The sequence below is a fragment of the Aquarana catesbeiana genome, linkage group LG13, assembly GCF_042186555.1.
Source record: "Aquarana catesbeiana isolate 2022-GZ linkage group LG13, ASM4218655v1, whole genome shotgun sequence".
NCBI classification, from domain to species: Eukaryota; Metazoa; Chordata; class Amphibia; order Anura; family Ranidae; genus Aquarana; species Aquarana catesbeiana.
This window is the reverse complement of record NC_133336.1, coordinates 234,396,744-234,423,420: the sequence shown is the minus strand read 5'-3', so window position 1 is coordinate 234,423,420 and position 26,677 is coordinate 234,396,744. Positions and strand designations below refer to the sequence as shown.

Below are 26,677 nucleotides of genomic sequence, written 5' to 3'. Positions count from 1 at the left end.
TATAACAATGAGCAGGTACATTTTAAAAAATATACGCAAAAGCAATTGCTTTGCCACAATAACTTCTGGAGGCAGCGCAGCAAATACAATAAAAATATAACCATGTCATTAAAATAAACTCTGAAGGAGGTATTGAGGAGCTCCTATTACAAAAATTCATATCCCTTTAAAGTCTTTTGAAACATTTATCTAAGGTGTGTTTCATTGAAAGGCCTCCCCCTCCTTCAGGGCTTCAGCAGTGGATGTTTAAATCACAATAAAATGTATTAGAAGACCTATGTTATGGCTTAATAAAGCCCATCATGTCTTAACTGCAGCAGGAACTGCAGGATGAGAAACTTTTTTGCTGTAACAATTATTATGAGGCCTTCTGGCAGCCATTGCCTTATCTTTGACAGGCGGCTGAGGTGAGTTAAAAATGCACCTCAACTTCCAGGTTTTGCAGCCTGATAATGCCCATGTGAAGGGAGCCTAAGAGCGCAGTATTCTGATTTTGACAACTTTGAGGCTGGTGGGCCACTACACTAGGAGGTGCATCTCCTAAGATTGGCTGGCATTAATTTACTGTAAATGGATACAATAATGGGGAGATAAACAGTTTCTAAATAAAATATTTTATTATTCTCAGAATTAAGTGTAAATAATAATTTGTGATTGATTTTTTTAACTCATTTATGGAGCCATTGGGTAATCAGGCAACATCATATCCCGAACAAAACTATTCTAACAAATCTCATATGAAACATAAGGAACTTTTAAGATGTTACCATCCAGGCTGACAACAATTAAACATGCACTATATCAAAAGTATTGGGACACCTGCCTTTACACGCACAAGAACGTTAATGGCATCTCAGTCTTAGTCCGTAGGGTTCAATATTGAGTTGCAATATTGACCCTTTGCAGCTATAACAGCTTCAACTCTTCTGGAAAGGCTGTCTTCAAGGTTTAGGAGTGTGTCTATGGGAATGTTTGGCCATTCTTCCAGAAGCGCGTTTGTGAGGTCAGGCACTGATGTTGGACGAGAAGGCCTGGCTCACAGCCTCTACTCTGATTCATCCCAAAGGTGTTCTATCGGGTTGAGGTCAGGACTCGTTCATCCATGTCTTTATGAACCTTGCTTTGTGCACTGGTTCAAATCATTTGGTCGAAGGGGGATTATGGTGTGTTGCATGGGCAGACTGACAACTCATGGGTCCCCCAGGCAATAGGAGATCATGGGGCCCCCTGTGTCCCCACCCACACTTAAACCACACCCACACAAAGCCCCGCCTACATATTGGCGGCTAACTGGCATGGGACCTGGAAGCAAGTGGAGATCACTGGAGTATTGATGCCTACTTCACTGATCTCCAGCTTCCAGGGGCATTGGCTGGGTATGGTATATAAAAAGTTCCTGATCCCCTGTGCTACTATGTGCACACAAATTTATTGTATTAAAGAAATGTATAAATTGAACCAAAAAGTGATAAAAGGTAAAGAGAAAACTTAACGTGAATGTATGTATATGGGTCTGCTGCTGAATATCTGCTAGTGTTCTAATTGATTGTAAACAGTGATAAAAATTGGATATGTGGTACAGCGCTCCCCGCTAGTACTGCATAGTAAAACATACTGATAATATATAATACAACACACTAAGAGCACACTACATGTGAGGTCCTATACATCATTAGAACCAAATACATTGTGTGAAATATACTGTATAAGTAGTAAACAACAAAAGACACAGTGGTGTTTTATTTAAAGTGTCTTTTGTTGCTTACTACTTATATATTCCACACAATATATTAGGTTCCAATGATGTATAGGACCTCACATGTAGTGTGCTCTTAGTGTGTCGTATTATACATTATCAGTGTGTTTTACTATGCAGCACTAGTGGGGAGCGCTGTACCACATATCCAATTTTTATAACTGGATATGGTATATACAGTTCCAAGATGGACCAATGTAACTATTAAAAAATATTTATACCTGGAATTCTTCTTTAAGCCTTCAATGACCTACACAGGTCAGTACAGCTCAATAGATATAACGTAAAGGAAAAGAAGAGCATACAGAAAAAATTTGATTGTAATGCGTGTGGTCAAGGAGGGAATGAGAGGAGAAAAAGAGGAGGGTAGAAGATCATCCACAGATCATGTACATAGACCACAGATAAGCCTCCACGATCCATGTCCTATCACTCCTAATCAGGAGTGTTTTATGAAGTCAGTGGGCCTGTGTGCAAGATCACACGGCACCAAGGACAGATAGAGGTAAAGGGCCAATCGCAGTGGCCCTTTACCATGTGATCAGCTGTATCCAATCACAGCTGATCACAGTGTAAAAATACTTGATGGTTATCGGCAGCCTTCTCCCCACGCGCTGTGACAGCTTGAGGAGAAGAGAGCTGGTAACTGTTGATTCTCACGGGGGACATCTACACTGATAAGTCAGACTGACCTAGGGAGTTTGTACTGGGGGACACTCAACCACTGTTGTCTCTACGTGCTCTCCTGGTGTAATGCCAGATCTGCCGTGTGCTATGACTTATAAAGACATGGGGCAGGGCCATCCGGTGATGCCATCTGGAGGACCCGCCCCCTTGTGATGTCTCTGCCCGGGCATGATGGGGCGGTGATGTCACAAGGGTCTTTATAAGTCAAAGCACACGGCAGACCTGGCATTACACCAGGAGAGCGTGTCAAGCCAACATCAGAAGAACAGGGGGAGAAGATAGCCGAGAGAGGAGACCCGGGCAGAAGCAGAAGACTGTGGACAGAGGGAGAAGAACCGGAGAGGGGGAGAAGACATCAGCGGAGAAGAACCGGAGAGGGGAGAAGAACCAGCAGAGGCAGAAGACATCAGCAGAGGATGCAGAAGAGATGCCAGAGCTGCCTTAATAAATTACTTGAAAAACCTGTGTACTGTTTTATTTTTGACACTTTTTTTTAGGTGAATGGGTAGGGGTACAATGTACCCCATACTCATTCACATAGGGTGGGGGGCCAGGATCTGGAGGCCCCCTTGGTAAAGGGGGCTTCCAGATTCCGATAAGCCCACTGCCCACAGACCCCGACAAGCAACGGCCAGGGTTGTTGGGAAGATGCCCTTCAACAAGGTGCTTTGGGATGGGAGGAGCAGAGCCCCCCTGCCCCAAAGCACCCACCCCCCCAATGTTGAGGGCATGTGGCCTGGTATGGTCCGGGGGGGGCATTTCGCTTTCCTGACCTGCCAGGCTGCATGCTCGGATAAGGGTCTGGTATAGATTTTGGGGGGACCCCTACGTCGTTTTTTTTTGGCGTGGGGGTTCAACTTTAAATCCATATCAGACCAAAGGGTCTGGTATGGATCTTGGGGGGGGGGGCCCACACCGTTTTTTTTTTCATTTTGGCACGGGGTTCCTCTTCAAGATCCTCAGCATACAAGCTGCTCTGCAAGTCGGATCATCATGATCTGACTTCTGGTGTGACTTCTATTGAAATCAATGGGCTCCCATAGGAAACCATTGATTTTGACATGGAAAAAAAAACGTTTGACTCAGCTTAACATTGTTAAGTCATGTTTAGCAGTGTCTAGCTGCTTTTTGCGGCATCAGACGTTTTTACAGCTCATTTTTACTGTTCCTGGAAGCACAGGCTGTTGTTTTTTTCTACTGCCCCTAAACATGTATGCCTCCAAATGCCTCTGACAGTTTTTGTGTGCATGGACACATAGGCTAACATGGAGGGGCATTTAGAAGCAGTTAAAAAAAAGTCACACGCCCCTAACAGCAGCTGTAAAAACATTCTGTGTGCATGAGCCCTTTATTAGCACACATATACACAACACCAACACCTGTTAAATTCCTACTAAGGCCTTGTTCACATGGGATGTACTAAAGTGTGAAGACCATATTATAAGCATGGGGATGTACAGGTGTTCCATGCAACCCTGTACAGGAAGTCTCATTCATGTTAATTGGAATGCAGCGGCTGCACGGACACTGCTACCCAATCTGACATGTGGGTGCGAGTGCACAGACCCAAACATAAACAGTGTGAGCTCAGGGACATGCACCCAAATGGATGTCAAATTGAGAGTAGTGGCTGTGTCCATTTAGCCGCTGCATCCCAATAGACATGAATGGAACTGCCTGCATGCAGATGCATGAAACACTTGTGCATCCCTGTGCAAATAAACACGACCCTCACATGGGTGTACACTGTAGTATGCCCTGTGTTAACGACAAGGCCTCACTATGGTTTTTTGGGGGTTTTTTAAATATTTTTTACTTTTTTTCCGGTGAAACTTCAGGGGTCTAAAAAGATTTTTGAGACAGAAAAAGGGTCTGAGCACATATAGCCCCATTCCCTTTCTCTGCAGCCTCAGCTGAACTGCAAATAAATTAATAGATGCTCTGTACAGAGACTCCTATACATTCACAAACAGAAGCATAGAAAACACAGTTTACTATCCTTCATTGATAAATGGACACAGGAGTGATCAGTACCGATTGCTCCTGTGTCCATTCAGGAAGGATCTGGTAAACATGAACACTGCACAGATTACTGATCTCTCACCCCAGCCGCAGTTGGTGGGAAGGGGAGGAGGGGAAACTGGCCAGCAGTGCTGCATGAAGGGGGCACCAGGGAATCCTTGAGGCAGTGGAGCAGTAGGAGGGGGTCAGAGCAGTGGGGGGAACTGTTTTAACACTTAAATCACACTGTGGCTCCCTTGCAGCAGCTGAAGCCAGCGGGAGGGGACAGGAGGAGAAGGTAGCAGCTGCAAGCGAGCCACAGTGGTTCATGCAGCAGGGGAGGGAGATAGGGAATGACAACTACGATAGGAATAGGGAATGACAGCCATGATCGGAATAGGGAACGGTGGCCATGATGGGAATAGGAAACGGCGGCCATGATGGGAATAGGAAATGGTGGCCATGATGGGAATTGCGTATTATCCATTGTGCGGTGTGTGACAGGGCACAGTGGATGATACGCCGCTGAGTGTAATGTCCTGTCCCGGCCAGTGGCGTTGCTATGGGGGTGCTGAGCTCACCTTCTGGGAGGTGAAGAAATGAGCCAGGAGCCTCTCATGGGGCCCCCAACTGGCCCTGGGCCCTCAGGCTGTGCCTGAGGCCCGAATGGTCAGTCTGCCCTAATGTAGAGTAATAATAACCATGTACTCTCTGTGTGGAGTGGAGTTTGGTGTTGTACCTTGTATACACTGTTTGAAGACACTCTCCAGGCACTCCATTCTCTCTATGATGTGGAGGGTGTCCCCCCTTGTCCTCGACTCCAGTTTGGTGCTGTCAGGGGGGCACATAGAGGCCAGCCATGTAGTTGGTCACCCAGCGCACATACTGTAGAGCAGACACAGAATGTTACTCATCCCGCTCAGAATGACACAGGTGGACACCAGCAGTTTGGTTTTTCTGGTACATACCATCATCAGCTTCCTCCATTCATTATAGAGCCGGGCACCTCCGCCACCCACTCCGCTCCCTCCGCTGCTTCTCATCACACTGATCAGACAGACACAGCACAGTGCGCCTCTCCGAGTCCACACAGGGGAGAGGCGAGGGAGGCGCAGCTTTCCCGAATGACTGCTTGGGGGTACTGTAGGTAGGCTTCACTGAGTGGAGAAAACTTCTCACTTCTGGAACGTCTATGGCCGCATTCAGACTTTCCTTCCTTGCAATTCCCTATGAGCATCCCCATCCTTGTGATTGATGCATGATGACCCCAGTCTTTTCTCTGCCAGGATCCTCTCATGGGGCCCCCTGCTGGCCTCCCAAATGACCTCCCAGATGACCCCCCCAAATTACCCCTTTTTGGAAAGTAGACAATCCAAGGTATTTAGTAAGAGGCATGGTGAGTTTTTTGAAGCTGTAATTTTTTTCCCACAATTCTTTGCAAAATTAAGATTTTTGCACAAATTTGTCGAATTAACAGGTTATTTCTCTCACATGGCATAGGCATACTTGCAACTTCACCCCAATATACATTCTGCTACTCCTGAGTATGGCGATACCACATATGTGAGACTTTTACACAGTCTGGCCACATACAGAGGCTCAACATGCAAGGAGCACCATCAGGTGTTCTAGGAGCATAAATTACCCATCTAATTTCCTGACTATCACACTTTCATGAGGCACTGTAGGGAACTGATGGCACTGTGAGGGCACTGATGAGCACTGTAGTGGCACTGTGGTGGCACTGATGAGCACTGTGATGGCACTGATGTGGCATGGATGAGCACTGTGATGGCACTGATGTGGTACAGATGAGCACTGTGGCACTGTGATGGCACTGATGAGGCACGGATGAGCACTGTGATGGCACTGATGGGTGCTGTGATGGCACTGATATGTCACAGATGAGCACTGTGATGTCACTGATGGGCACTGTAATGGCACTGATGAGGCACGGATGAGCACTGTGATGACACTAATGGGCACTGTGATGGCACTGATGAGAACTGTGATGGCACTGATGTGGCACAGATGAGCACTGTGATGGAAATTATGTGGCAGGGATGAGCACTGTAATGTCACTGATGTGGCATGGATGAGCACTGATGTGGTACAGATGAGCACTGTGATGGCACTGATGTGGCACTGATGGGCAGTGTGATGGCACTAATGAGGCACGGATGAGCCCTGGATGACACTAATGGGCACTGTGATGGCACTGATGTGGCACAGATGAGCACTGTGATGACACTGATGGGCAATAGCATACATCTCCCGCTGTTTTTTTTTTCACATTTTTTTGCGATATAAAGGAGAAAAAGACTATCTATTAAAAGAAAAATTAATATTTTCTACTTTCTGTTCTAAAAAATATCCCATAAACTCAACTTTTTTCATAGGTTTATCCCAAAATGTATTCTGCTACATGTCTTTGGTAAAAAAAAAAAAAAAATACCAATAAGCGTATAGTAATTTGTTTGTGTGAAAGTTATAGCATCTACAAACTATGGCATATAGGAGCATCTCAAAAAATTTGAATATCATCAAAAAGTTAATTTATTTCAGTAATTCATTTCAAAAAGTGAAACTCTTATATTATATAGATTCATTACACACAGGGTGATATATTTCAAGCATTTTTTTTCTTTTTTCTTTTTGATTCTTTGATTTTATCAGAAAAAAATGAATATTGTAAAAAAAAGTCCTATATTGTATATCTGCCTACCTATTACCTTTTGTTCCACCAGCCCCCCCTTAGATTGTAAGCTCCCAGAAGCAGGGCCCTCCTAACCCTCTTGTATTGAATTGTATTGTTGCTGTATTATCTTCTTTTATATTGTAAACTGCTGCGCAAACTATATCATAATAATAATCTGCAGCCCTCTCTTCTCTACATCTATGCTGAATTACAAAGCTTGTCTGAGCATTCAGAAAAAAGGGGGCAGAGAGCTGAAGTTACACTCTGCAGAGCTCAGTGAGAAGAGCTCTGAGAGCTGATTGGAGGGAAGGGACACCCCCCCTTCACACAGCACACAGGAACAGAGCTGAGGTTGTCAATCTGCGGGAGCTCCCTCCCCTGTCAACATTTTTCTCTTGATGTCAGGAAAACTTGTCAGAAGTGATTCATGCTGATAGCAGAGGAATGAGGCAGCACATAGAAATGACACTTAGTACTCTTAATTCTAATACAACCAGTTCAGCTATTTGGTACTATGTACATGCAAAGAGTGAACCTTTAATCACAGTAGCTGCCATCAGTTTGTGTGTGAAAGTGATGCAGCAGCTCCATAGCTGCCGATAACTTTCACACAGTCGGTGTTCTGTCAAACTCTCTAACCCATCAGAAACTCCAACTACTTAACTTCCGGTTTCGGTTTCTTTAAACCAACATTAATTGGAGTTTAACGAATTGGTGATTGGACACAACACTGGCAACCGAATAGAGTCCGGTGCAGGGTATTTTGAGCAGAGATTCTTACTCCGCTCCCATGCTAGCCAACAAAACGGCCACAACTTTGTCCTTGTTAGCCGCTGTGCTGTCAAAACAGCACAATCTTCCTATTCCGGACTATTCGGTTGCCGGTATTGTGTCCAACCACTAATTAGTCAAAATCTCCAATTACTAAGCGTTTAAATAAACAGGAAGTGACGTGGTTGGAGTTCCTGATGGGTTGGAGTAATTTTATTGCAAAAAATTAAGCTTTGTAAATGTATTCGACAAAAAAAAATTGCTCTGAAGCCAAACTGGTTATATGATTCCAATGAAGAGAAATTAAATCCTTTCATGTAGAGAATAGTTACATTCATTCCTGGGGGAGAAATTAATTTTCTTCTGGTAACATTCTTGTCTTCTTCTATAGATTGTCCGCGAATCAGCTGACAGACTGTTCCTGCCCCCACCTGGCATCTGGAATAAGAAATAATCAGACACTGAGGACACTGAACCTGTCTATAAACAATCTGGAGGGTCCTCATTTCAGGGATCTGGTGGAAGCTCTGACAACAAGCCGGGTAGAGAAATTAAAGTAAGTATAACAGGACTAGGGATGAGCTTCGAGTTCGAGTCAAACTCATGTTCGACTCGAACATCGGCTGTTAGCAAGTTCGCCGAACAATTTGGGGTGTTCGCGGCAAATTCGAATGCCGCGGAACACCCTTTAAAAGTCTATGGGAGAAATCAAAAGTGCTAATTTTAAAGGCTTATATGCAAGTTATTGTCATAAAAAGTGTTTGGGGACCTGGGTCCTGCCCCAGGGGACATGGATCAATGCAAAAAAAGTTTTAAAAACAGTCGTTTTTTCAGGAGCAGTGATTTTAATCATGCTTAAAGTCAAACAATAAAAGTGTAATATCTCTTTAAATTTTGTAGCTGGGGGGTGTCTATAGTATGCCTGTAAAGGGGCGCATGTTTCCCGTGTTTAGAACAGTCTGACAGCAAAATGACATTTCAAAGAAAAAAAAGTCATTTAAAACTACTCGCGGCTATTGCATTGCCGGTCCGACAATACATATAAAAGTTCAATGATAAAAACGGCATGGGAATTCCCCACAGGGGAACCCTGAACCAAAATTTAAAAAAAAAATGACGTGGGGGTCCTTCAGGTCTGGTATGGATATTAAGGGGAACCCCGTGCCAAAATTAAAAAAAAAAAAACGTTGTGGGGTCCCCCCAAAAATCTATACCAGACCCTTACCGAGCACGCAACCTGGCAGGCCGCAGGAAAAGAGGGGGGGCGAGAGAGCGCCCCCCCTCCTGAACCATACCAGGCCACATGCCCTCAACATTGGGAGGGTGCTTTGGGGTAGCCCCCCAAAACACCTTGTCCCCATGTTGATGAGGACAAGGGCCTCATCCCCACAACCCTGGCCAGTGGTTGTGGGGGTCTGCGGGCGGGGGGCTTATCGGAATCTGAAAGCCCCCTTTAACAAGGGGACCCCCAGATCCCGGCCCCCCCTGTGTGAAATGGTAAGGGGGTACCCTACCATTTCACTAAAAAACTGTCAAAAATTTTAAAAATGACAAGAGACAGTCTTTGACAATTCCTTTATTTAAATGCTTCTTCTTTCTTCTATCTTCTATCTTCCTTCATCTTCTTCTTCTTCTGGCTCTTCTGGTTCTTCCTCCGGTGTTCTCGTCCAGCATATCCTCCGCGGCGTCTTCTATCTTCTTCTCCTCTGGCCGCTCCGCACCCATGGCATGGGGGGAGGCTCCCACTGTGTGACGCGTCTCTTCTGATGGTTCTTAAATAATGGGGGGCGGGGCCACCCGGTGACCCCACCCCCCTCTGACGCACGGTGACTTGACGGAACTTCCCTGTGACGTCACGGGGAATGCCACAGGGAAGTCCCGTCATGTCCCTGCATCAGCCCCGCCCCCCGTTATTTAAGAACCGTCAGAAAAGGAGACGCGTCACACAGCGTGTGCGTCCCTCCATGCCAGCATGGATGCGGAGCGGCCCGGAGAAGAAGAAGAAGAGAAGAAGATGAAGAAGAGAAGAAGATGAAGAGAAGAGCGGGAGCCTCCCCCCATGCCATGGGTGCGGAGCGGCCCGAGGAGAAGAAGATAGAAGATGCCGCGGAGGAGATGCTGGACGAGAACACCGGAGGAAGAACCAGAAGAGACAGAAGAACCAGAAGAAGATGAAGGAAGAAAGAAGAAGCATTTAAATAAAGGAATTGTCAAAAACTGTCTCTTGTCATTTTTAACATTTTTGACAGTTTTTTTAGTGAAATGGTAGTGGTACTTTTGTACCCCCCTTACCATTTCACACGGGGGGGCCGGGATCTGGGGGTCCCCTTGTTAAAGGTGGCTTCCAGATTCCGATAAGCCCCCCTCCTGCAGACCCCCACAACCACCGGCCAGGGTTGTGGGGATGAGGCCCTTTTCCTCATCAACATGGGGACAAGGTGTTTTGGGGGGCTACCCCAAAGCCCCCTCCCAATGTTGAGGGCATGTGGCCTGGTACGGTTCAGGAGGGGGGCTGCTCTCTCGTCCCCCCCTCTTTTCCTGCGGCCTGCCAGGTTGCGTGCTCGGATAAGGGTCTGGTATGTATTTTTGGGGGGACCCCACGTCGTTTTTTTTTTTTAATTTTGGCGCAGGGTTCCCCTTAAAATCCATACCAGACTTGAAGGATCTGGTATGGAATTTAGGGGACCCGCACGTCATTTTTTTTTTTTATCTTGGTTCGGGGTTCCCCTGTGGGGAATTCCCATGCCGTTTTTATCAATGAACTTTTATGTGTATTGTCGGGAGACTCGGGACCGGCAATTCATTAATAGCCGCGAGTAGTTTTAAATGACTTTTGTTCTTTGAAATGTCATTTTGCTGTCAGACTGTTCTAAACACGGGAAACATGCGCCCCTTTACAGGCATACTATAACCCCCCAGCTACGAAATTTAAAGGGATATTACACTTTTATTGTTTGACTTTAAGCATTATTAAAATCACTGCTCCTGAAAAAACGGCCGTTTTTAAAACTTTTTTTGCATTGATCCATGTCCCCTGGGGCAGGACCCAGGTCCCCAAACACTTTTTATGACAATAACTTGCATATAAGCCTTTAAAATTAGCACTTTTGATTATTCATGTTTGTGTCCCATAGACTTTAACGGTGTTCGCGTGTTCGAACAAACTTTTTTCCTGTTCGCATGTTCTGGTGCGAACCGAACAGGGGGGTGTTCGGCTCATCCCTAAACAGGACTGGCTGAGATGATAATATTAGCTTTTACATTCCAGACACTGTGTGATAATACTGTGTATGTGATATCAGTGTCTCCATCCATGCACAACAGGATTTAGTTGGATATACCAAAAATCATGTTCTGGAGAACCACCAAAACCAACTGAGTGATCAGCAATTACAAATCTAAAACAATCATTCATGTGAAAAATCCAAACAAATATTGACAATAGAAAACAGTACTAGATAAGAAGCTTGATTTAAATAGGGTACCCCCAAAAGTGAAAGACCAGTGTCAAAAAATGTAAGATAAATAAATAAAATAATGCGAGTATCAAAAAAAAATCATCAATAATCATCAAAAATCATCAATAAAGGTTCATAAAGATCTGTAAGCTCTAATGAGCAGGGCCCTCTGATTCCTACTGTATTAAACTGTATTGTAATTGTACTGTCTGGCCTTATGTTGTAAAGTGATGCGTGAACTGTCAGCACTATATAAATCCTGTATAGTAATAATAATAATAAAGAAGTCCATCTTCCAAAAAGCTTCTAGAATCAAAGGGGTGCTGAAAAGTTCTGTGTTCCATCACCAAGATAGCTAAAAGATCAAACTCTAGCCATGTGTGCTGGACCTTTAAATTATAAAAGGTCTAATAAGGCTGGTTTCCCTTTTATGAGAATATAACACTGACAAGGCGCTCCTGAAATTAGATGTGATGAAGCACAGAGGACAGTGTATTCATTAAAACAGTCGTGGTTTATTCCACAAAAGGTTAAAAAACAATTGAAATAAATGGTGGTTACCAGTTGATGACCAGCCCCATACCACAGGCATGCAGGACATGCTGGGGAACGGGGTTTACCGATGAGAACCATGGAATCCATGTTCAAATGTTCTCGCCGGCCATGGCAAGGAGGCAGGCAGGCAGATCCATGTCGCTAGGAGTAGACGTCATGGGAAGTGATGTAGCCGGAATCAGGAAGTCTGTGGTGGTGGACACTCAGACTGGGACATATCAGGGAATCACGCTGGTTGCCAGGAAAACATGTTTCAGGGTACGCACCTTTGTCAAATCCTGGCAGGCAAAAAGCAAGCCCATGTTTATATATGTGCACCAACACCCATTAATTAACAGTTACCCAGCATATCCCACAGCCCAAGGATGATCTGGTCAACTGCTGATGAGGAATGCAACATTAACACTTAATAGGCCTTCAGAAAATATATATAGATTAAAACTGACAGAAACAAAGCGCACGCCGCCTCACGGCTGCACTATAACATACACTATCTGACAAAAGTGAGTACACCCTCACATTTTCGTAAATATTTAATTATATCTTTTCATGTGACAACACTGAAGAAATGACACTTTGCTACAATGTAAAGTAGTGAGTGCACAGCTTGTATAACAGTGTAAATTTGCTGTCCCCTCAAAATAACTCAGCACACAGCCATTAATGTCTAAACCGCTGGCAACAGAAGTGAGTACTGTTTAGAAAAGGGGATATTATGCCAAATACACAACTCCAATGCCCCAGAGTAATGTTGGCATAACAGGGGGCAAAGTTGTCACCCATGGCAGTGCCCTGGGTTTATAGTTGGAACTTTTCAAGGAACAAAAATAACTGTTCCAGGCAAAACCTCACTCCATCCAGTAGAAAATGGGTCTGCTTATAGTTTAAATTGGAGTCTTTGAATAGAAAATGTTGTAAGGCTCTAAGGCCAACCTGGTGGGGGATGGACGTATACTGGGAGCATACATCCAGGGATGCTCACAAGTAACCAGCCTCCCAGTTATAATTTCGAAGAATGTTGATGACATGTCCCGAGTCTCTGATGTATGATGGAACCTGGGATACTATCGGTTCGGTTGTAAAAAATAATTGATATAATGGGACATGCCACTTGAAAAACTGTTAATGCTGGCCACAATGGGTCTCCCTGAGGGGCACTCAATAGACTTGTGAACTTTGAGCAGGTGATAAAAATATGGTGTGTTGCATAACAATGGCAGTAGGAATGATTTTTCTTTACTTTTTAGAAGACCTTCTCTGAAGGCCCTCTCTACTAAGCACTTTAGGTCAGTTTGAAAGGAGGGGAGAGGATCTTCCTGAATGTCCCTATAAGTGTTGGAATGGAGACAAAGAGCCGTGACATCACATAGTCTCCCTTGTCCTGTACAACATTACTGCCCCCTTTGTCTACTTGATGAACTATAATATTGGAATTGGCCTTTAAGGCTTTTAAAGCTTGTATTTCACTGAGAGGTTGGATCTACGTTTACCAGACCTCCCCTGGCAAAGTTTTATAAGGTACTTGTGGAGTATGCATAATTCTCATGCACAATGGGGTCAGTAGTGGGAGATTCTACACATCTCACTGTGATATCATACAGGTTAGCCTTTACCATTTAACTGTCAGATTACGCCTGCAAAGTTTTATAAGGTCCTTATAAACCACCTGATAAAACGTCTCCACACAAGGGCCCTTAGATTGCACCGGGAAAAAAAATGGATTGAGACCTGAAGTTGATATATACTATATAAGGACTAAAATATCCTCAAAGGATTTGGGTGATGGAGGGGTCCTCATCCCATAACTCCATGAGAACATTCAAGATGTCCCCATACTCTTCTGTCTCATGCAGAGCGGGATCAGTGGTGGGTTCAGCTGCAATGAAGGACTGGTTCACATTGGTCCACTCAAGGAGAAAATATTTCATTTCCAGCCATTAAAATATATACTGTATGAAATCCACACTCACTGTGTCATAAAAACACACTTGCAACAAAAAAAAGTAAAAGGCTTTGATAGTGACAGGGTGAGGTTACTCTCGTGGTTCACCACACTGGGCTGATCCAACTGTCAGCTCCACAAGTGCCATATATAGTGGTCCACTGTGAGGTACGGATCATCCACTCTTAAGACACCAAACCACCCAGCACTCCGCACTACGTGTAACATCAGAATAACTTCATCGGGGAGATGTCCTCAATATTAAAAGGGGTGCAAAGCAGCCATTGTGTCAGTAAAATAGAAGATGATGCAGGGAAAGCATAGTAAATGCTGGCAAACTACATAAGGAGAGATTAGGATCACTTAGGAAACTATACTTTAATTCTGCTTGCTAGCTCTTTGGGCAATGAAGACCTTTGCAGCCTTTTTTTCCTTCTTATTGGGATCATTTTTGTCTTTCTATTTTGTGGTTGATTTAGGGTCAAATATCACGTTTTAGCTAGTTCAAAGATTTCTTAAAATTTCTTGACAGCAATCACTTTTTAGCTGCTGTCCTGTCAATAGCAAACCTTTTAGCTGCAAGGATTCCCATTTGTCTCATTTGATGGTATTTTGGGGTTTTCATTTATGTGGGGGTATGTTATTTGTTATTTTATATTGGCAGGCCTTTGATCTAGTTTAAACTTTTTTTTTTTGCTGCAAAGCTTCCCTTTGCCCAGGTTCACACTGAATGCGGGTTTGAAATCGTGCAAGTTCAGCTGAAAGCGCACAATTTCAAATCAGCGATTTGAGAGACATCTGCGTGGGTTCATGCACAGATGTCTATTGAAATTGCCCCTGAAGTCGCCAAAAGTAGTGCAGGAACTACTCATGGGAATCGGTGCGGCACAAAGATGGCATCGGACGGTGCCATTGCCGGCAATAGGCTCCGATTTGGCATGCGGTTTAACATGTTAAACCGCATGTCAAATCGGCCCGGTGTGAACGAAGGCTTAAGGGCCTTTTTTTAGGGCTGATAAATTGGAGTCTTTATTTATTTTGTGGATTTTTTCATTTTAGCTGTTGATAGGGCCTTTTTTAAGTTTGGGGTTTTCACAGTGGAGAATTCACTTGTTACTGACAGTCTGTTCTTAAAGCTGCCTTTTTTCACAGCACACCTCTGTATTGTTTATTATTGTACTGCTGGCCAGTTTTTCACTGCTGTATCCTCTGCAGTATCTTAAAGGCTTCATTGTGTAATTGTAAAAAGCAAAGAAGGAAAAGAGCCTCTAAATGAAATATCAAGGACACATGTGTATAGCCTCACTGAGATATGGCAGTGAAAGTATCTGGATGCTCCTCAATTTTCCTGTCACTCCGACTCCTTCCACACCATGTCTCGCATTGATATGACTTTTGCCTCAACCGTTGCACTGCCTCTTGTATCTGAAGTGTCATACCTACCTAGAGGGATATCTGATCATGCACCCCTTACAGTGAGCCTTCTCCTTCTCCTCCCCCGTACGAGCCCCACTATGTGGAGGTTGAACTCGCACTGGTTGGAGGATGAGGTGGTACTGGGGGAATGTACAAAAGGTATTGCAGGTTACTGAAATGCTAACTTAGATACCGTTGATCCCTCTACGGAGTGGGAGGCCCTGCGGGACACTTTTATGTCCACCACTGGTGCACTTCGTAAAAATGCCTTGCAATGCACCGAAGAGCTGGAAAATGCTATGCTAGAGGCAGAGTCCGCTTATGCTGCTGCCCCTGCCCCTTGTACACAGGATACATGGTTGCACACATGTAGAGAATATGAGCTTCAGCTGCTAGATCTCACTAAAAAAAAAAATGCCCTACACTACCCAAAAAATGTATGAGCATGGTAACAAAGCTGGTTGTTTACTTAGCCAGGCCTGATTATACACCTATCTTTATCCCCCGAATTTCGACACCACTGGGATGCATTGCTGATGCTTTGCAGGAGATAGTAGAAGCTTTCCTATCCTTTTACACTGACCTGTATGCCACCAAAGTCCAATACTCAGAATGTCAGTTGAACGCCTATTTGGCTCAGGTATCTCTTCCCTCCCTGTCTAATCGTGAAAGAGAAGAGCACCCCTTTCCATTGAAGAACTCGCTCTGGCCATCTCGCAACTGTTCATAAGACCCCTTGCGGCTGAATTCATCAGTTATTATGTCCATTTCTTCTTCGTACGTTTAACAAGGCTTTAGAACCTGGGATCCTGCTACCCTCTATGCAAGAGGCTTTGATTTTTCTTTTGTTGAAACCTCATAAAGACCCACTTAAAAGTGATTCCTATAGGCCAATATCCCTTATTAGTGTGTATGTGAAGATCCTAGCAAAGGCTCTGGCTTATAATCGGAATAAAGTGGTTGCGAAGTTGGTCAAGAGTGACCAGGGGGGCTTTTTACCTGGCCGTTCTACCAGGATGATCATTCACAGACTGTTCCACAACTTGCAATACCCACATGACTGTCCCCTTACCCATGTTATTGCTTCTCTAGACACATGTAAAGCTTTTGACAGTGTTGAATGGTCCTATCTGTTTCAAGTCTTGAATCTCTTTGGCTTTGGCCCCCGCAGGTGATAGCATAGATCCATCTCCTCTATACCGCCCCTTTAGCTCGTATTAGTGTAAATTCTCATGTCCCCTTCCCAATCCATCAGGGTACAAGACAGGGGTGTTCTTTGTCCCCACTCCTCTTTGCCCTGGCCATGGAACCCCTGGCCATGCGTATTCGTACTTCCACTTTAATCAGAGGTCTCCCTATAGGTACCATGGAGGAGCGCATCTCTCATTATGCAGATGACACATTAGTATATTTAGCTGATCCTCACGACTCCGTGAGTTCCCTGTTACAGGAAGTTACCACATTCCACATTTGGTGACTATTCTGGCTTCCGGGTGAATTGGGACGAATCCATTCTGTTTCCATTAGACCAAGCAGCTATATGTCTGATTCACCCAGACTCCAGACTGCAAGTCATTTCCTCCTTTAGATATTTAGGTAAAACGGTCCAAGTACCTCTATCAGTCTACATTACTAATAACCTGTGTCCTTTACTGTCCCAAATACAGCTTCAAAATAAGCAGTGGATGGATTTGCCCTTGGACTTGATGGGCAAAGCAAATATTATAAAAATTATATACCTCCCTAAACTGTTATGTTCTGGCCAACTCCCCATTCAAAATTCATTTTAATTTTTAAACGTATTTATGCTATTTGTACAGCGTTCCTATGGCACGGCCGCCCCCCTAGAATAGCGCTTGAGACTCTCAGACTACTCACTCACTTAGCAGGTCTAGCATTCCCTAACTTCTACTTATAGTATTTAGCCTTCCAGCTGGTTCATGTCCATGACTGACTACATCCTATCTCGGCTAATACATGTACCACCACGCCCTTCACAATATTATTTACAGTCTCCGCATGCCGGCCACCTTAATTTTACATACATCCCTTTCCCTTTTTAAAATGATTGTGATGCGGATTTCCACTGATGTATGGTCATCATCCCCTAATAACCCCTTATGGTTTAATCCTACTCTACCCAAACTGTACTCCCTGCCTGACCCACAGAGATGGTCCTCAAAAGGGGTTAAATACCTATATCACCTGTTTGATTCGCAAGGCTTTAAGTCCTTCTACCAAATACGACAGGACTTTAATTTGTCCCCCACTATATATTCTATTATTACCAAGTTTGCCATGCGGTGCGAGCACAATTTAGCTCCCTAGGTAATCCTATCCAAGTACCGCCCCTGGAGAAATTGTTGAGACGGCCGGACCCCACTAAACGTATTACTTGGCCCTTATAACAGAATCTAATCCAAGATTTAAGGCTGCGCAAATGAAATGGGCATCCCTGGATATACCTTTGACAGAGGCGGAGTGGTCTGAGTTCAGTGACACCTTTAAAACCTCTAAAACCTCCGTTATCTCATCTAAGGGTAGAATTACACAATTAAAAGCTCTCCATCAATCCCACCTTACTCCCACTAGACAACAGGTGTCAAACTGGCAGCCCTCCAGCTGTTGCGGAACTACAGGTCCCATAAGGCATTGCAGGGCTGACAGTTACAAGCATGACTCCCACAGGCAGAGGCATAATGGGACTTGTAGTTCTGCAACAGCTCCAGTCTGATACCTCTGCACTAGACTATATAAGATGGGCTTGCGTCCCTCCGCAGAGTGCTTCCGAGGCTGTGGACAGGCTGCTGCCTTTCTACACTGCTTCTGGTCCTGCTCAGCAGTTCAGAGATTTTGGGGACCTAATGCTATCCTCCCATGCTAAGAGATTGCTACATATACTGTATTTTTATGCCAACAAAGCACTTCTGTTATTCTAGAAGGGATCCACATCACCTACTCTGATGCATTGGTTGAAATTTGTTAATGACTCCCTACCCTTATATAAACTTACCTTTGACCTTCGGAAGAAACCAAAAGTGTTCCATAAAATTTGGGGCAAGTGGATTACTAGTCCTTTGACTTTGGCTTCTATACAGTCATAATAACTCTATACTTGACATTGTTATACACTTTGTTCTGACTAATATTGTATTTGCTGTTATTGCGTTTTCTGGTTGGCACCAGTGTTACAAACAACATGAGACATGTGAATGTTCTGGTACTGACTTTATTTTTTTTGTTTGTACAAAAATATTTTTTCTTTTTTTTCTTTTTATTATACACTTGTAATATATTTTTTTGTCTCTTTGTGAACTCAAAATTCAATAAATATATCTTAAAAAAAAGTGTGGTATTAAAAAGGGACCATTTACATTATCTCACAAAAGTGAGTACATCCCTCACATTTTTGTAAATATTTTATTATATCTTTTCATGTGACAACACTGAAGAAATTTCACTTTGCAACAATGTAAAGTAGTGAGTGTACAGCTTGTATAAAAGTGTATATTTGCTTTCCCCTCAAAATAATTCAACACACAGCCATTAATGTCTAAACCGCTGGCAACAAAAGTGAGTACACCCCTAAGTAAAAAATGTCCAAATTGGGCCCAAAGTGTCAATATTTTATGTGGCCACCAATATTTTCCAGCACTGCCTTAACCCTCTTGGGCATGGATTTCACCAGAGCTTCACAGGTTTCCCCTGAAGTCCTCTTCCACTCCTCCATTAAGACATCATAGAGCTGGTGGATGTTAGAGACCTAGCACTCCTCCACCTTCCGTTTGAGAATGCCCCACAGATGCTCAATAGGGTTTAGGTCTGGAGACATGATTGGCCAGTCCATCACCTTTACTCTCAACTTCTTTAGCAAGGCAGTGGTCGTCTTGGAGGTGTGTTTGGGGTCGCTATCCTGTTGGAATACTGCCCTGCGGCCCAGTCTCTGAAGGGAGGGGATCATGCTCTGCTTCAGTATGTCACAGTACATGTTGGCATTCATGGTCCCCTCAATGAACTGTAGCTCCCCAGTGCCGGCAGCACTCATGCAGCCCCAGAGCATGACGCTCTCACCACCATGCTTGACTGTAGGCAAGACACACTTGTCTTTATACTCCTCCCCTGGTTGCCACCACACACACTTGACACCATCTGAACCAAATAAGTTTATCTTGGTCTTATCAGACCACAGAACATGGTTCCAGTAATCCATGTGATTAGTCTGCTTGTCTTCAACAAACTGTTGTGGGCTTTCTTGTGCATCATCTTTAGAAGAGGCTTCCTTCTGGGACGACAGCCATGCAGACCAATTTGATGCAGTGTGCGGCGTATGGTCTGAGCACGGACAGGCTGACCCCCCCACCCCTTCAACCTCTGCAGCAATGCTGGCAGCACTCATACATCTTTTACCCAAAGACAACCTCTGGATATGACGCTGAGCACGTGGCACTTAACTTCTTTGGTCAACCATGGTGAGGGGTGTTCTGAGTTTTAATTGTCCTGTTAAACCGCTGTATGGTCTTGGCTACCATGCTGCAGAGTCTTGGCTACCATGCTGCAGAGTCTTGGCAATCTTCTTAAAGCCTAGGCCATCTCTATGTAGAGCAACAATTCTTGTTTTCAGATCCTCAGAGAGTTCTTTGCCATGAGGTGCCATGTTGAATTTCCAGTGGTCAGTATGAGAGAGTGAGAGCAATAACATAAAATTTAACACAGCTGCTCCCCATTCACACCTGAGACCTTGTAGCACTAATGAGTCACATGACACCGGGAAGGGAAAATGGCTAATTTGGCCCAATTTGGAAATTTTCACTTAGAGGTGTACTCACTTTTGTTGCCAGCGGTATAGACATTAATGGCTGTGTGTTGAGTTATTTGGAGGGGACAGCAAATTTACCCCGTTATACAAGCTGTACACTCACTACTTTACATTGTAGAAAAGTGTAATTTCTTCAGTGTTGTTACAGAACAAGGTATTTTGTGAGATACTGTATGTAAAAAAATGGCTAAACCTGAGCCACTCACATGATGCAGGAGATAAAGGCTTCACAGCCGGCTGGCCCTGCAGCCTTCTGGGACCTATGACGTGTCCCAGAAGGTTGCAGGCAAGGGGAGAACTTCTGAATCGCTGTGGCTATAAAAGGATACCTGTCATAAACATGTACCCACTACCCCCCCCCCCCCCCCCCAAAAAAAAAAAATGATTACATACATAAAAACCAAGGTCCGCTCATATATTAATAGTGCAACATGACACTATAGAACAAAGTTTTACGATAGCACCTCGACAAAGGATTTCATATGCAATGAATATGCATATACAAACTGCAATGTTCTGTATATGATGACCTTTACTGAAAAGTCCTTAAAAAGACCCTGTTACCAGAATATTCATTACAACATAATTTTTTCTCTCGCAATATTGAAGTGAATTTAAAGTGTGTGTATGGTCAAATTGTAAAATCATTTCCACATTTTATTTTAATTATTTCTAGCCTATTCCTTTTACTCCTTTTACTGAGAGAAGGAGTTCCAGGAGGTGGAGTCAGTACAGAAATCACTGCTTGTAGACAGCAAGGTACCATGGGATATGTAGTTCTTAGAAATGGAAAGTAAACAGCAGAGGAGAAGCTAAAAAACATGCTGGGAATCCAGGAAGATGTGGAAAGAGGTGACCAGCAGACAGGGAGCACTCACAACATGAAAGTAGAATTTTGCTCTAATCCCTGAACTCATAACGGTTCTTAATGCACTGCATGCTGTGCTAGACTGTGTGTCCAGGATATATACACACCTAGGCTGCTGTAACACAAACTCAGATCCCTTCTCCATGTTTAGATGGTGACATGTGCTCTTATCTAAATTAACTCTTTCATAATACTTTCTATAGCCATAAGTAATTGTAGCACTACCCCGAAGAAGCCGCTGAAAATTTGACAATGTTCTTTTTCCAAGTAATTGCCCCGCAGCCAAGCACACATTCACAGTCACTCTTTCCCTCAATAACCAGTCTAAGGGCATTCTTTTTGTTGTTTTTATTTTTGGAAAACCTGGGATAGGGTTGAGGGAATTTAGTGGGATACTCCAAAAATGAGAACTATGTACAGGTTAAGGACAATAGACTCCTTTCTGAAAAGCTAAAGCAGAGGTCCTTGCAATAGCAAACTGTGGACTTGGCTTGTAATAGAAGCAGTTAAGGCACACTAGCTTCTTTCTTTAGAGCACCAAGAGCAGAGTCCCTTCACAAATAACTGGATAACTGGATAGACTGAGCTCTTCAGGACACCAGCTGATGTCCCCTTTGGTCAAACACACACAGCTGACTCTCTAGCACAGAGGGATCTTCAGAAGACACCCCCGCTGCAGGCAAAGACCCTCAGCAGCTCAGTGCCCGAGTATTTATACAGACTCCCAGCAGCCCTAAAGGGGTTGTAAACCCTCGTTTAAAAAAAAAAAAAAATATCATACTTACCTCCACTGTGCAGTTCATTTTGCACAGTGTGGCCCCGATCATCATCTTCTGGGGTCCCCCAACGGCGCTCGTGGCTCCTCCTCACATCGGTAAACCCCCTAGGAGAGGCACTCTCCCTTGGGGTTACCTTGCGGGCATGCTCCCGAGTCCAGCATTTGCATCCATAGACACAGAATGCTGGACTTGGCCCCGCCCTCATCCACCCATGTCATTGGATTTGATTAACAGCAGCGGGAGCCAATGGCTGCGCTGCTATCAATCTATCCAATCAAGAGCCGAGAACCCCAGCCAGAGAGGTAAAGCTTGTCTATGTCGAGGGAACGAATAGGCTCAAGTGAGTAAAATGGGGGGGGCTTCTCAGTGATAGAAGTTTTTTCACCTTAATGCATAGTATGCATTACGGTGAAAAAACACAAGGGTTTACAACCCCTTTAAGGGCCATACTCCCTGGGATTGGCAAGGGCTGTATAAATAGTTATGCTGCTATTTGCATTGCTTCACAACTATGTTCCAAAGAGTTCTCCAGTTCTCTGGAACCAGATAAAAGTGTTGATAAGGGCGCTCTGAGTAACAGACCAAGCAGATATCAGTCTACGTATAAATAGAAGAGGGTCTTCATGCACTTCCAGCAGCACTTGAAGAGAGAAGCAAACTCTGGAAGTAAAATGAAAAGAAAAAAAGGCACCTCTAAGTGCAGAAGTAAAACTTTATATTTCCCAAAAGAGTTAAACACTTACAAAAGGGTGGATGGGTAGGAGAACATCATATTAGTAATATGACAGGTGGTCCGGCGTTCTGGTTCCTGCTGAGGTCACTTCCTGGATTCGGCTTCCATGCGGTCTCAGACAGCCTAGCTGTCTTCCCAGTATCCAGGAGAGTCGTGGCTTCCATCTGCCGGCCACTTCAGAATATGCTACCATAGAATTACACCTCTGGATATCCCTGAGACTCTCCTTGGGTCTACCAGAACGCCGGACCATCTGCCATATTACTAATATGATGTGCTCCTACCCATCCACCCTTTTGTAAGTGTTTTTAACCCTTTTGGGAAATATAAAGTTTTACTTCTGCACTTAGAGGCGCCGTTTATTTCTTTTCAGTTCTCTGGAAAGCAGAGGAAACAGTTTGGGGCAGTGTTGTGGGTTGCTTTGTATGTTGTGATAAAAAAAAAAAATAGAGGAAACAGTCAAAACCAACAGCAGTTGAAACATTGATCAGACGTAACTAATCACATGCAGCTGCACTGACTACAGTGAGCACAAGTAAATTTACACAACAATTACAGCAGCACTGGTTACAGTGAGGCAAGCTGAATTTACCTAACAACAAAAACACACCAAGCTCCACTGAACAGAGTGAGCCAGCACTAAATCTAATGAATTCTTGCACCCATCTCAAAGGGTGCTACATAATATTCACCTTTGTTATCTCATAGCCACCATTCAAAGTCATCCCTGCCTAGAGAATGGCAGCTGGAAAAGTGAAGTCTGAATGTGATTGGTGGCTGTGGGACCTCATAGAATAGATCTTACAAATGACCAATGAGGGTGGCTATTCCCTGTTTTATAATGTAATATCTCCATCAGCCTCCATAGTTCATGCAAGAAGGTGACAAGTTGGTGTAATAGGTGTTCTGGAGGCTGCTGGGAAATATCATGAGAACAATCTCCTGTGATCTGATGTCTGTTTATAACCTCTATTCTAGGATCTTGGGAAGTTCCATGTCAGAGGAAGCAAAAATAGAACTAAAAAACCTGGAAAAGCTCCGGCCAGTACTGGTTGTCACATGAGGACTGCAGGAAAAAGTGCTGCTGCTGTGAATGGAGCTGGGACTCTGGATGAGAAGAACAATGAGATTAAGAAATAAACAGACCAACCCAAGAGGAGAAGGAAACACCACAGACAGTGGCGGCTGGTGCTCAAACTTGTTGGGGGGTGCAAACAAACTGAAAAAAAAAAAAAAAAAAAACATCAATTGCAGCCACTGTGCCATCAAAGGCAAGCACTGTGCCATCAAATGCAGCCACTGTGCCATCAAATGCAGCCACTGTGCCCATCAATCACTGCCAGTGTGCCCATCATATGCTGCCAGTGTGCCCATTAAATGCTGCCAGCGTGCCCAACTGCCCATCATATGCTGCCAGTTTGCCAAACAAACGCTGCCAGTGGGCTCAACTGCCCATCAAATGCTGTCAGTGTGCCCAACTGCCCATCATATGATGCTAGTGTGCCCATCTGCCCATATGCTTCCAGTGTGCCCAAACGCTGCCAATATGCCCATTAAACGCTGCCAGTGTGCCCCCCGCCCGCTTGCCAGCACTTACCCTGTGTCTGTGGGGCAGCGGGTGATGGCGACAAGCGGGGTCCTTCATGCGTCTCCTGCCTCATCTCCCGTCTTCTCCTACTGATAGGCGTCCAATAGCGGCACCTGTCGTTTCAGCCAATCAGGTGACAGGTAACAGACCCGAGCACCTCATTGGCGGAGAGGAGGTTCAGTGTTAGGAAAGCGAATAGTCATTCGCTTTCCTAACACAGCTGAGTGGACTGCGAGCGCCAAGCATGGTACTCGCAGTTCACCTATTTTGCAGCCTATTAGAGCCTCACTTGCCAGCTCCACTTGGGCCGTGCGTTCCACGATGCTTCTGACATCACTTCCGGTTTACCACTGGCACAGGGAAACCGGAAGTGATGTCTTAACTCGGAGAACAAAGCACCTCTGAGTTAAGTGATACTACGGGTGGGCGGAAGTTGTCCGGCGTGATGGACTGCACCATAAGCCAACTCAAAAGCCTGCAAATGAAGCGCCCCGTCTGCAATCTCGTGATTGCATAGACATGGCGCTTCCCATAGTGCACTGTGTCTGGCGCCTGAACAGAGTGCACTTAAAGAACATTTTTTTCTAAAAGGTCAAGAATTGAATTGTATAAATTATTTACTGTCATGGTTGTAAAAGAGACATGTACAATGAACTTCTCTTACATGTTCTTTGAAAAGCATTGTGTTGTCATGCCACTGAGGAAGTTAAGAACATACTTTTTTAAATCACATCAACAGTTATCATTCTGTATATTCAGTCAGTTTAAAGGGATAAAATATGGGAAATGTGATTGTATTGCAGAAATGTACAAAATAAGCTTTCTTTTTCCTTGGCTAGAAGTACAATCGTCAGTTACAAAAAATGTAAACCTCAAATTCAAGCTTACAGTATATCATGTTGTCTTATTACGATGTGACACAGAAAGAATTATGTATTTATAATGTTGTAAGAAATAAAATACATTTCAGATTAAGGGGTCCTCTCCAGGTCCCATGTCATGAGCTGTTCTTAGAAGCCACAATAGTGACTTATTACTCATGTATGAGAGAGAACATCATGATCAGGGAACATTTATTGTGTAGACTGGCCTAAATAAAAGTGCCACATCCAGGTATATCGAGTTACAGAAGGAATATGTACAAAGTGGAGGACATTAAAGCAAAACTCGGGGCAGAAATATTAATAGATCATTGTGAAGGTGCATTCATACCTTTAAGTAAAACCTTTCTTCTTTCCATTGATTGTTATCCAGGTAGTGGTAAAACCATCCTTTCTTTAGTGCTTTAAAGCACTATTTCCCCTTAACTTTCATTAAATAAGACCAGTTGCCAATAAACTCTTTATAGCAGCTGTTCTGATCCCGGAACCGAGATGCATTCCAGTAACAGGATGTGACATTCCCAGATGTGACATATATGTCTAATAATCCCACCTCAACGTGTTTCGTCCAGAAGGGACATCATCTTTTGGCATCATGGAGGGATATACGCACAATAACCCTGCCTCAACTCCTTTTATCTGGAAGGGATGTCATCTTTTGGCATCATGGAGAGATATACGTACAATAACCCCACCTCAGTGTGTTTCGTCAGGGAGCTGCAAGTTGCAAGTATCCTCACCTACCAATGAATAGATTTAGTGCCCACCAAGGCGCTATATTATGTGAGTGGCCTTCTGTGCTGTTGTTTTTATACAGTTTGAATAAACATGTTGCACAATGATGCCTCTTCTTTCTATGGCATTTTCATCTTTTGGCATCATAGAGGGGTATCATTAAAGAGATTTCTGCTCCCTAGAGACCCCTAGTGGTTGGAGAGGTGATCCACAGTGCTGTTTTTCTAATTATGCTTTTGAGACCTATTATTATTATGTGGCTCTGGTCAGTGTGTTGACTTCTTGGTAGTGGCAGGGAGAACACATTTGGGGTGGCTGTGACTGGCTCCCAGACATCATTTGTGTTGGGCACATTTATCCATCTCAACTACTCACAGTTATTGTGGATGCACTTGCATTTTATTTTTGAATATGAACTTTTAAATGTATGTATATTCACTATTTAAGCACTTGACCTGAGGTTCGGTGCGGTATGATTTTGGAAAAGGGTCAGGGACTTTTTTCTTGTTTTTTTTTCGCACACAGGGCACTCCATGGAAATAATTGGGCTACCCTACATGTTAAGAGTGTGCCATCACACCTGTAGGCGTGAAAAAGGGAAGAATTGTCATGCTTTACTGTATGTTTTAGTAAGCAACAATCAATTAAAACTCTAAAAGGAACAACTATTTAAAACAACTGCATATCCTTTAAAGGAACAGGGACAGTAGGGGCGATTCTATAAAAGCCATACCTGAATTCAGCTCCATTCGAGCTCCAGGCCTTTTTCTGACACTTTTGTTTGCATGTAAAAATCTGCATTTCTTTGCTAGGAAGTTACTTAGAACCCCCAAAGATGATTGATATATATATATATATATTTTAAAGCAGAAGCCCTAAAGAATAAAAATGTGGGTTTTGCCATTTTTTTATGTCACACGGTATTTGCGCAGCATCTTTTTAAATGCGATTTTTTTTGGGGGGGGGCGGGGGAATACACTTTTTAAAAATTTT

The 26,677-nt window shown here is 43.9% G+C and overlaps 1 protein-coding gene across 1 annotated transcript in view; it reads left to right on the top strand.

The window, feature by feature from the left end:
- Positions 1-25,791, top strand: part of LOC141116714 (ribonuclease inhibitor-like) — an 82,610-nt gene extending 56,819 nt beyond the window's left edge. The window contains exons 5-6 of the mRNA XM_073609107.1: positions 8,305-8,469; positions 23,459-25,791. Of these exons, the coding sequence (XP_073465208.1) occupies positions 8,305-8,469; positions 23,459-23,543 (250 nt within the window). The 3' untranslated portion in view covers positions 23,544-25,791. The remainder of the gene's footprint in view (positions 1-8,304; positions 8,470-23,458) is intronic.
- Positions 25,792-26,677: the final 886 nt, after the last annotated feature.